Source organism: Argiope bruennichi, chromosome X1 (genome assembly GCF_947563725.1).
Source record: "Argiope bruennichi chromosome X1, qqArgBrue1.1, whole genome shotgun sequence".
Lineage (NCBI taxonomy): Eukaryota > Metazoa > Arthropoda > Arachnida > Araneae > Araneidae > Argiope > Argiope bruennichi.
In genome coordinates this window covers 9,562,666-9,575,894 of record NC_079162.1, presented here as the reverse complement: position 1 = coordinate 9,575,894, position 13,229 = coordinate 9,562,666, and the positions used below count along the sequence as shown (strand labels likewise).

General features: G+C 29.2%; 1 protein-coding gene across 2 annotated transcripts in view; it reads left to right on the top strand.

The window, feature by feature from the left end:
• Window positions 1–13,229, top strand: part of LOC129958974 (glutamate receptor 1-like) — a 210,457-nt gene that overhangs the window by 71,873 nt on the left and 125,355 nt on the right. For both annotated transcript variants that reach the window (XM_056071734.1, XM_056071735.1), the window contains exon 4: window positions 5,207–5,457. In XM_056071734.1, coding sequence (XP_055927709.1) covers window positions 5,207–5,457 — 251 coding nt within the window. The remainder of the gene's footprint in view (window positions 1–5,206; window positions 5,458–13,229) is intronic.

Below are 13,229 nucleotides of genomic sequence, written 5' to 3'. Positions count from 1 at the left end.
TTTGTATTGACTGAGAAAACTTCTTTTTGAACAGTTGGGAAAATTGATAGGAAGTAACAAATATGAACACTTTTAAATTTAGATAACTACCTATTTTTTTTTCTTCTTTTTATTCGACGAGAGAATTTTTTCAGACGTTAAGAGAATAGTTTATGGTTGATTTCTTTAAAGGAAGTTGGAGACATGGAATAAAGAGTCAATTTTCTGGCCTTCATTCTAGTAACATTAAAAATTTCCCCATAAAAGAATATTTTTTTTTTCTAATGGAAGGATGAAAAAAGCATAAATCTAAGTGTTTATTGAGCAAATAACTGATATCTTGCTGAGGTGTAGAATTTCGAGACAAAATGGATGCCTTTTGGAAAATGGCCAAATTTTATACCTGGCAATACTTTTAGAATATATTGTTCACAGTCTTCATTTTTTATCGTGATTAAATAGCAATGCTACATATTTTCAGTTGAATTGAATTTTTGCAGTAATTATTTGCACTTTAACAGGTTTCAGTTATGCTAAACGCGCTGTAAAAATGAGCCAATTTTTCATTGCGTTCATTTTATTTTAAATCCCCTTTGTATTCAGTTAACAAATTCTACATGAATTATGAAATGATATCAACTCTCAAATTGATTTTTAAAAATCTAGTACAAATGGGCTTCTATTAGGAAAGGAAGTTTCCCCTGATCGCTGACAAATGGGAAGTGACAGAGGATCGGGGTAAATCATTTGGCTTTACTGACCACAGTTTGCTTTACACTCTGGCGCATTTTAACATTAAGATCATCATTCAATCACAGTCCCCCATCGCATACGGTTGGGTAATTGGGTAACCTCCAGGAATGACTCTCCGATTAACAAAACAAATGACATAGTAGAGTGGGGACGAAAATTACCCGCCTGTCTTCGTTCATTTCAATCCCCTTTTGAAAGTACAGATTCCCTTATTGCTTATTGTGGTTAGGGATGTGGGGGAAATATGCTTTGTGTGCATTAAAGCAGGCCAATTTTTGATGTGTAGAATTACTGTGTTGAATGTGATGAACCCCTCAGAGGGAAGATCTTTTAAACAGCTAGATCATCTGTTGAAAATTTCATCGGTACTTAATGTGGTTGCCAATATATCTTTTTTTTCTTCTTATGTTGTTATATTATAGATACTGAAATGAATGTATAATTTTAAATTACTGTCTTAAAAAATTTTAAGAGAAAGAAAGAATTATATAAACATACACTTATATAAACATAATTATTCTAATTTTATTATATCAGTAAATAAAACATCTTATTTTGTAACCCTTACTATCAAAAACTTATCTTAATAGAAACTCTTATTTAGTATTAATTGAGCTTATTTTTGCATTTATTTTTTTAAATATTTGTATGATTTTTTTTAAATTTTTTTTTATTTTTTAAAGTAATACACTTCAAATTTCTGAGACAGTTTGTTATAAATAATATTCTACAAGAGTAACTAATTTCATTATTTAAAAGTTAACAGTGCATAAGTATATTAGAAAAATATGGGCAAAAAAATTAGTAATAATATTTCACCTTCTTCAGATTTTGGGTTGCAATGAAGAAAAACAATGTAATTTGTTCTGTTTCATTAACGAAGTTTCGTAATCCAAGAATGTTTTATTTATTTTCTCAAGCTCTAAGTTCTGCATGATCTGAATTTGCTTCGAAAAATCAGGAAATCCGGGTCTTCCCTTAAATGCCTTTCGCAATTTTTTCTCACATTCACAGAATAATCTTATTTGCTCTTTCGCTTCCTTTAATAAAATTAAACACTCTCGCAAACTATATTTTTTTCTCATGGCCTTTTCCGATAGTTGTTTCGAAATTTATTGTTGAGTTCAGACAAAATATTATTACAGTATTAAAGCCCATTCTGAAAATATGCTTTCCGTGATATTATTTTTATAAAATGAATTCGTAACTAAAATATCATATAAGTCGTGATTTGTATGGCATTTTAAGTGGGATTAACGGAAGCTTGTTCTGAGTCTAGATGTCGGGAAAGATGTTCGTGATCCTTGAATTGACTAACTTCCTTGTTTTAATCTTAGGCTTGGTTTTGCATTACTTTGTTCTATCGACAACTTCGAGGTGAGTTTATTGAGGTGAAGATATACATGCAATTTGTGACATAATGAGGTAGATCGCTCATTTCACTGCAACCATGGCAATTTCTTTGATGTGAAAGTTTTTCAATGTGTTGAGACTGTTTCAAATCTTTTTTCTCCAAGGGTTACTATATTAAAGAAACTTATGGTATAATTTGATGAATATTTCTTCCTGTTTAACCATTGTTGCATTCTTCTTACCAACGCCGAAGACTACATGTTTGAGGATGCTGGATATTATAGCGAATATCCTACAAATACGGCTTGTTAGATCAAGAAATCTGTGACACCACTTATATTTTAATCTACCGTATTTGAATGGAGGGTGCTTGAGCAAGATAGTCTGGATGGGTTTTTTTTATAAAGTTGGGCAAAAGAAGCTAACCGCCTTTAAATTAAGTTCGCTGTCTCTTCATATCTTGGCATTGTTGCTATACATATTATCCTATACATATTTTTAACGACTCGAATCTTTGACTAAACGCTCAGTTTCTGGTCAACTTCAGAACCGCATGTAAAAATGTTGATCTTGTCTGAAAGTTGGATCCATCTGAAAGTCTTTTTAGACAGTTCCTGTCTTCTAAAAGAGGGTCTTATAGGTGTAATTTTGAGAAGAAATATTTCGTCTCAAAATCATCGTGCTGGAATAGTAGTTAAAATGTATATTTTGGTTAATAGGATTAATTGGCTATTAATAATAACCGGTCAATTTGATATATTGGTTAATTATTCACACTAAACAGTCAATGGGATAGATTAATCACTATATCCAGTTATTATTATTAATAACGTATTAACCACATTAACCTTAATATACATACTTTAGAATAACTAAACGTGATGCAATTCTTTTAAATGACGCTTTTTCTAACTTTTCAGATAGATTTAATATATCATACATGGAAATTCATTTATAAGAAAACATGTTTTGCAATTTAATTGAGGTTACAGGCATTCATTCACTTCGTCATTCTCTGAATGATCAATGGATTCATTGCTTGAATGAAATAAGTTATTTCACTTATTTATATCCCCTTTTTCTAATTGCATTTTAGATAAATATTTAATCGATGGAACTTAGCATTTTTATTTGCTATTAATCCCAAAACTTTTTTATTCTCTAATATTTGTTTTAAGATATTAGGGAATATTTCACACACATTTTGAAGCACTGTAACAGATAAGATGGAACTTGATTAAATGAAAATATGCGATGTGACTTGGTTTGAGATCCAAGAATTATTCTTTCTTTTTCATATTGAATTCTTAATGAAGAATGGTTACACGAAAAATATGGAAGAATATTTCATTTGAGAACTAAGTTTTTCTTGCGAGTTTTAATCATGTCCAATTGAGATAAGTTGCAGCATTTTAGACAATTAATATGAAAATATATTTTTATTTTACATATAAATATTGGTCTAAATTGAAATAAGATAGTTTACATTTAAAATGAGATCTTAATTCAGCTGTAATGCCGACTTGCAAAATTCCTTCAATGACTTGGAGTAAGTACTATAGTAGAGAATGTGCGTTAGAAAGGTTTAGGAGAAATTTTCTTTTTATTAATAGTAGAATTTTTGATTGCCGAGTTGAGAAGAAAGTAACTCCATAAAGGATTATTCGGACAACGAATGTAGGATTATTTTTCAGATTTTAGTTGAAACAAAATGCTTGCTCATTTAGAATGCTTGTTTTGATTTGGATGCTGAGAAGATGAGGAGTCTAATAAAATTTATTGTCTAGGATGCCACCGTAATACTTCAGCAATTATTGACGTTTGATAGCCACATTTTTCATTTAATTGTTGGTCTATTATCTTTCTTGAAGAATTTCTCTAGAATTGGAATTGAAATTAAATTGATTGTAAGCATTGCGGATGGAAGAATATTATATGGCATGGAAGGTAAATTACTTATATATGTAGATAACCATAATATATTTCTTTTTTTATTTGAATTTACGAATTTTAGTAATGGGTTACATTGTCTATGTACTTTCCACCTCGGAACCAAAATGACTTCTGTGTAGTAGAATGTTGATTCTGAGATGGGGATATATTCTCTTTAAGATGGTTATTTGGAAGGTTTTTGTAATGATGGGAAGATTTGTTATCGCCTTTCTTGTAGAAAACCATGATGATCTTCAAAGAAGGAGGAAAACATTAAAGTGAAAATGATTCCCCTTTAGCAAAGAGTATGCTCGATAAATTCTTATCTCTTTGTCTCAGTGCTGCTCAGAGTTGGAACTATATACTATTTTAGGTGAGGCGTTTCGAGGAATTTCCTCTAATATAGAGCTTCTGATATTTCTGTCCCAGATTCTGCTGTGAGAGTTTTCAGATCTACATCAAACAGAGTTATTTCTGCTCCATGTAATTCAAAAGATATTCAAAATTTTTCCGGGTTTCTAAGATATTTGTAAGGTGAAAAATAGGAAGGAACTATTTTTATCTCAGTTAACTGACCATCGAAGTAAGTTATGGATATCTATAGATGAAACAAAGAAAATCTTGCATACTCTTTTTGTATCTCTTCCGTCCTAACTATTAGATCCAAAATCTAATTCAGATCCACAATTTTGAATCCAAATATCCTCCAAAAATAAAGGAGCTTTGGATATACAAAGATTTTGTTTCTTTTTTAAAACATGGAAGGTATAAAAGGGAAATGTAATGAAAGTAAGCATATGAGGAAGCAATATAACAAAAAATGTGCGTCAACAAAACGCAAAAACTTTTCTAGGACAGGTATTTTAAGATATTCTTGACATATTCTAATATCAAAGTTATTCTTCTAAAATATTTTTGACTAATCTGTAAGAAGCATTAACATTATTTACGAAATTCTTCACAGAATTCTCTTATCGAATTCACGAAATTCTCTTATCGAATTTTCTCTGAAAAAAAAAGGTGGTTCTTCCAAAGTGAAAAAAGAAAATTCCAATTCTTCAATTTTCACTTCATTGTGGTCTGAGAATTTGAACCAACGAACAACAATTGAACCTTCACTGACCACAGGAATACAATAACAGGTCTTCTATGAAAAAAAAATATCATCTTCAAATTAATTTTTTTACAGGCCTTCTGAAACTTCAACACATTTTTGAGTTGACCACCGATGATTACAATTTGGATGTACGGACTGTAAAGAGAATTTCCAACGCTACAGAAGCTAATTCGTTTCTTAGAGAGGTGGAAGCATCGGATCCTGAAAGCAGAAAATATGTAGTTCTCGATTGCAATGCTGAAAATGGAAAGACAATTATTGTGAAGCACGTCCATGATATTTACATGGGAAGAAGAAATTATCATTTTCTCCTGACCAGTCTGGTAAGTAAAATTTTCATTGGTTCATGACCTAAGGAACTCTAAGTTTTGCCTCTTAGAATTTTAAGCCCATGATTAATTAAGAGATAAACTGCTATTTAACACTTTGATAAACCAAGAAATCGTTCAGATTGCTTGAATAAATACTTTTATCCTTAGAAGCATTTGACAAAGGTTTCGCATTTTTTTAAAACAATTTTTATAGAACTTCAAGGATTGGGATTTAATGAAGTTTCTACTTCAATAACTGATCGCTAAAGAGTGAAAATCACAATTCCTATTTCTGAAATTGTTGCTTCCAAGATCGCAAGATTTATTTTTCTCTTTATTTATTTTTATTTGCATATTTAATGTTGTATATGTTTGTAAATTTTCAATACAAATTGGATTTAAAGTGATATAGGAATTTCCTTTAAATATTCTGAATAATTATCTTAAATTGAGAATCTAATACTAATTTTCACATTCTACTTACGTCTTCGCTGTTTGACATAAACCAATCATCTGTCAAATGATCTGAGTGTCATAATCACAAAGAAATCCATCTTCTTTATTCTCCAGTTCGGAAGATTGCTTGCAGTATCTCTCTTAAAAGTTTATTGTTACATAGTTAAATAAAAAGAAAATGTGTGATAATAATTTTATAACTACATTTTCCTCATAAGTATTTTATAGTATATTCATGCAAATTCTTTAAAATTCAGATTGAAACGAATGTAACAGGATTCTTTCTAGGAAGTCTTTTTTCATGAATTCCTAGTCTATCCATTTCCTTTGCATGCACTACTCATTCCTTGCTGTCATTATTTGAGAAAGTCGTTTTTGGGATGCTCAGTTTGCTCCTTCCTTTAGTATCTTTATCCCTTTATATTATTTATACGTGTTTTTCATTAATATAATACTTTTAAAAATTGAAATTGGAAAAAGTGAGTAAAAAAGGAATCTTCAATAAATTAACTGGCTTTAATCTATTTGATGCATTTTTGTCATTCATGAACTAATATACTTTTAATGATGCAACATCAAATCAAGGGTATGATATTCTTCTTATGATCTTCCATTGTTGATTTTAAGCTGCGGTATTTCATTCTCATAATTCTTTATTTAATTCTACACCTATTTTTGATTTTTTGGAAAATAATATGACCAAATGTATTAATAGTAACACCAAAATCAGAGCAGAAATTTAATTCCTCATATCATTTAACACTGAGGCGTTCCTGTCAGATGTGCAATGGATTCCAAAATTAAATTTGCATGAGCATCGGTTGATTCCATCGACAAAGAGTAAAAGAAGTTCCTTGCACTTTGGCAATCAGATTAATGTTAAGAAATGATGATGAAGACGACATTCTTATGCATTTCAAAAAGGACATTTATTCCATTGATCAGTAAACCCAGTTTAAGAATTTGATTCAAATAGAAACAATGTTCAGGTAGTTAGATAGATTGCAATCATATGAGGGCTAGTAATTAACTTGATAAAAAATATTTTTGTTTACGCTAAAGGGCTATTAGCTTTTAAAACTATCTAATGAATGTGGAGGAAAGACTAAAGTCAACAAAAACTGAAAAATAAGCTCAGAAAAAAAAAGCAGCGTATGTATGCAAATGAGTACATAATTCCTGCTATTTGATGACAAAGAAAGATTCGAATGAACTATAGAAAATGTTCAGTTCTATGAAGTACGATAACAACCTTTCTTAATGTGATTCGTTGTAATGTACTTGGCTCGATGCCATCGTTTAGGCTTGAATTCAAGCTTATTTTCTCAGCCTGTATTTGATTTATTAGAGATTTATCTTAATAATTAATCACAATTTCTGATGAATATCCTATGATTAATCTGTTCTATTGTCGTTCTTCAAAAGTATTCGCACTAGAAAAGGATTTGGCGTCTACAGTGGTTCAGAAATAATTATTTTTGCTTTAGAAATCATAAAACAAATCCATGCTTGAAATTTTGTGTTTTTATAACCTGAGAGAGAATAATAAAGCACACATCTAGGAAAATTCCACTCTAAGCACTTTTGCATTGAATACTTCAAGCTAATATATATATATATATATATTTTACATTTAAGAATTTTACTCAAAAAAATGAAAGCAAATGCAATAAATTTTATTGAATTTTTTAAAAAAAATACTGCTAGTATTTCTTATCCAACAATATGACAATGAAGAATATGGATGATTCAATGTAAACTCCTCAGGGACATTTTTTCCTGTATATAATACAATCTTTTCCAATCTTAGGTGCGATACACTAATCAAATAAATTTTTAACCTAGAAACTTATTTCAAGTTGTTTGTTATCACTGATCTCTTTATTGAGCTTTGGCTTTACAGAATTTTAGTACAGTATGCATTTCATTAATTTATTTAGCATGCTATCAAAGAAAATGCCATTATAATCTAAAATTTATAAATGACACGTGAAATAGCAAATATTATTGCCTTTGTTATAGGATCGCAATGGCACATGAAATCGAATAATAATATATCGTATCCCCGATGTGCAAACTGGAAACGGTTTAGCACATATCCACGCAAATGTTCATCTTTCAAGAAGTTCTTATCTGAATTTAGGATGATAAAAAAAACTCCTTCCGTTATTCAAGGACATCTACATAACTAATCAATTTAAAATTTCTAAAATAAAACGCGTCTTCAGAAAATAAATGAGAGATTTGTCTAAAAAAATACAAATGTCAATACGGAAAGTCCAAAATCATAAGTTATTTTTATGATGATTTTATATGTTTGAATGAAACCTTAGGATAATTGATGTATTTGTATCCGTCTATAAATTGTTATGGCAGTTAACTTCATATAGTATTGTTTTTTTTTTCATAATTATTTTTATATTTCTTTTAATTTACGTGTTTGTTAATTCACTGTTTAAAAAAACTAGCTTCAACCATTTTTTTAAAAATAATTTGGTACATTTCGAATGCCTTTAATTAACCTGAAATAACTCATAATGTACTTAGGGGTTTATAAAATACGCAAAAATAGTAAAAACTTTTAGAACAGGTATAAAATTATTTTAGATTGATAAAATGGCATTTTTTTTACATGCGACTAAGAATTTTTTCTTTTATTTTAAAAAATTTGAATACATGGAATTATAACTTTCATGTAAAAAAAATAATTAGCATCTAATCGAAGCATTTGGTCTTTCTAATTTGCTTTTATAAGTGCAACTTGAAGCAAATATCAAAGATCGAGTCTTCATTCTTTCATCGATTAACACTTTATTATTTTACAATAGTCAATTACTAGTGTTTACACTTCCTGAGCTTTTTAAAACTTGATTTTCCCCAAAATATTTTACAAATTTAACTAAGAAATAGTTTTTTCTCCTGACATACACATCATTCAATGATGCTTTTACAATAAGAAATAGCTCAAAGCCAATGCTTGGAAAAATTGTAAGACTCCACATCAAACAGATCTGAAATTTTTACTAGAATGTATCATTGACGGCAGTTATCTATGCTTATTATTAATACATGCAACGTATCTTTCCATTTTAAATCGCTGTTGTTCTCCCAATTTCGACTTGCTGATCCCCCATTTTTTGTAATTTTCGCGGTCTCGAACGCATGCCGCTGATTTCTCACGAAAAAGATAATGCTGACGATCTCTTCGTATCTTCTCAGGTGCATAACTCCTTTATTATGTCTAGATGCCCTTTTTACGACAATATATATCGATATTCAAATTTATGTGCTTGAGGAATTGCTTTACAAGGCTTCCTGCACAATCAATTTATTTATAATGAACTGCTGAAACCATGTCCGATTAAAATTTCATTGAATTCTAAATAAAGGCTCTTAAAATCAAATGTTCTTCACAAATAAATTGGGGATCAAAAATTTGCAAGAAAATTTCGGATCTTTACTGCATTTTTGCAAGACTTAAACTCTCTTCGAAGGTAATTTCCAAATCTTCAGAATTTTGCTACGGAAAGTCTAGCAACATTGTTAAATATAATTTCCTTTGAAATTGTTTTATTTGCACAGTTAATATAGTTCTTTACAAAATAATGTTTCAAAATGTGCTCATATGATTAAAATTTACTCGCAATTTATATCTTTCATTGTATCAATTATCAGCTTTTTATCAATTTAAATATTCAATTTAAAGTGGCTTAATATAATATTATGTAATTTGAGTATGTATTATGTAATTATGTATTTGACCTAATTGATTGAATTATTTCAAATGCGTTGATCATTATCCATCATAATGAAATCTGTAAAATAGAAGATTTCATATTTTTTACTGAATTTTTGAAAAAAAAAAATACTGATACATTACAATTAACATTGTTGATATACCAAAAATTAGTTGAGTGTTGCTTTCAATGGTAACATCTAAAAATTAATGTGAGTACTGAATCTTATATAAGTTTCAAATCTGGGACCAAATTACTTATTTATATTAAAAACTGTATGACTGGATGATTAAAGGATTACAAGACTCTATACAACAAGAAGAATATAAAAAAAAGAATAAAAATAAATAAAAGAAACACTTAATTCCCATGCATGCAAATTTGTGATTGGAAGTATTTAAAGTTTTGGTTGAACATTTTTACGAAAATAAGAAATCTCTTGGGGAAAAAAACCCGTTTTGAAAACTAAACTATCCGATTTTAGAAAAGACAGACTTTAAAACTTAGACGAAAATGCCATTAATCGTATAACCAAAAATTATGCTTTTTTCATTTAGTTTAGAGATGAAATATGTTCTTTTATGTCTATTAAGGACTGTTTAATATATCTTTGCCCTAAAAATAATAATAAAAAAAAACATTAAAGAAGAGGAAGCATTTTAACATATTTTCCCCACTGTAATTGTTTTGCCGCTTTGTTGAATCAATTGTTTATAATTTCTAATTCATTTTAGAGCTCAGAGCACAATTGTTTCCTCTTCGAAGTTTTTCGAACGTAGGGTATTTAAAATTTTTCCAGTGTTAAATCAAATAGATACATATATGATATAATAAAATTATTTTCAATACACGAAGATGAAGTGATTTTCCTGATTATATTTATCAAAAGAGTGCCTTCAGGAAGAAAATCGTGAATATGAATATTACTGAATTTACAATATTTCGTGAGTAATTAACACCAAGGGAAATACTTATAACAAAATGTGTTAATGCATGTTATTCATTTCCAAACACGGAAATTTTTGCTGGTAAAAACAAATCCGATTAAAAGAACAGCAAAATTTTAAATTAAGTCAGTTGGGAATGGATTTTCACTCTTTTCTATTAAAATTAAGATGAAGAATAAATTTATGCTTTTTTAGTACAGGATCATATTCTGCCGGAGTGATTACGCAATGCATTTTTTACTATAATTATTCAGCCAATATGAATAGGAAACTTTATCTTATAAGGGCATTTTTGGTTACTCCGGTATGTTACTTTTAATCCCAGAGACGGTGAGGAAATGAGGAGCGCGTGTTTTTAATTCGGATTGCAGTAGTGAAAATTTTTTCAAGAGAATATGTTTAAAATGATGATAAATACTGCATATTATTTCTGACTAGATTTTTCTACTTGTTACCAGCTACTCCAAACTACATTTTTCAGCGCACTTTTATATGACACGTCAAAATTGCAAACGACTCATTGGATACTAAAACCATCTTTGATTTGACAAAATTGGTGTTTCTTAAACCTTTCATATTCATTTCACCACCAACAAATCCATCAATCCTGCAAGTGTATGAATAATGAGAATTCATTCTGGTATCAATCAATAAAATATCAAATTTTTGTCAACAAAAAATAACTATTTTTTGAAAAATCAGTCATGGATTATTCGAGTAAATGAGTCTCTTTTTTTTCACACATCCTCTATTTCTAACTGAAAAAAATCATCTTCCGGTTCCTCCATTACTATAGCGTTTTCTTCTTCCACGGCATCATATTGATTGTTTTAATCGATATCCAATAATTTGAAATTATTATTAATAATCAACAATCATAGGTGTAAGTCTGAAAATGACATTGTAGGTCTTGTCAAATGTCACATGTTAATTTCACATAGAAAATAAAGTTTAAAAATCATTTCTTTAAATCTTCCATCCTAGTTTTAATTGCTAAGACATTAAAGCTGTTTAAAATTACTTTTTATACTGTTATTCAAAATGCATTAAAAAATAAATTTTTAGTTACATGAAATACTGTTCCCAATTGTTCCGCGAGGAAAATTATCCAGTGCTAACTAAGAACACTTACCTTGTTTCTTAGGAAAAATGGAGTATCGAAAATTGCAGTTTTCTCGTAACCATTATTCTGTAAAGATCCAAAAAAATGTTTAACTTATTAATTTACCATATGTATAACCGGACTAGAGAACGAATACTGAAACTGATGAAAGGTTTGATTTCATTTTTTCTCAACATCGTTGCAATCAACATCATCACTGCAAAAGCAGGTAAATACTGCACAAGTAAACAAACGTCATCAGATAACACTGCAAAAGCAGGAAAAGATTATTTTTCTGTAATGTTTCAACCATAGAGCATACAAGCTTTTTATTTGACTTAGGGCTTTTCAGTCGGGTTCTGTGGTCGCTGTTCACAAGTACCTTCCCTGGCCCTACATAATTTTAGAATTTTAGAGTATTTCAAATGTATAAAATGTGACTTTTTCTCAAAATCATTCAATGACGAAAAAAGGTTTTTTGCATTTCTCAGTCAGGAAAATTGACATTTTATCGGCAAATTATTCATTAAGATATTGAGACATAATTTGAATTAGAAAATATCTAACAATCTTAAATATCCCAAGTGATATTAGAAAGGAAATCCAAAAAATGTAAATAAATATAATTAAAGAAGTTTTAAAAAGGCAAATTATTTTAATGTCCCATTTGAAAGTAACACTAGAATCCTTTTGGTACCGTATAATTTTAAATGTCACTTACTTGAAGAGGATGATACCGAGGTAGCACTTTGCTCTTTAAACTTCCACTGCACCCCAAATGGAGCACGTTTCAGTCACGACACAGGATTTGGTGTGCATCAGGCGCGCATACAGACATGCCTTTAGGAAAATCAAGTTTCGAACAGGCAGGCTTCCGGTCTCCAAGCTGAGACGTTACATGAACAGCTTTAATAGCTTTAGTTAAATTATTGGTCTTAATTCAGCAAGTATTTTCTCGCTTAACCTGGGTAAAAAAATCAATTCTTAGAATTTTAATTAATTAATAATGTTAATTATTTCTTTTTCTCAAGAATTCACTTATCTCCGGATGGAATTATTATGAGAGTTTTATAAAGCATCCATAAAAATAATAAAACTGCAGTGAATTGTTTTAAATTCTTGAATGTACATGCTGAAAAAGAAAATTGATTTTAACTGTAAGATTCAAACATGTGAATTCATATGTAGGTAAAAACTAAACAGCTATGTCGTTTTCTTAGGCTTTATTTAAAATTATTATTAAAGTAATTAATACAACTTCTCATAAGTAATGTCATTTATTAGTTATTCGCATATGTTTAATTCATAATACTTGAAAACTTCAATTGTTAAACACATATGCATTACTTTCATAATAAGGAAAAATACGACATTTGCTTATTCTGCCTTATTTTAATGTATTGATTAGACATTATTTCCGTTATAATTGTATGTGAAATAGGCAGATATTATAGAGCTGCCTTAAGTTGTTTAAAAAATAATCAAAATAATTTCATTCCTTAAAAAATTGTATTTCAGAAATTTGTATGTATTCAGAAATAC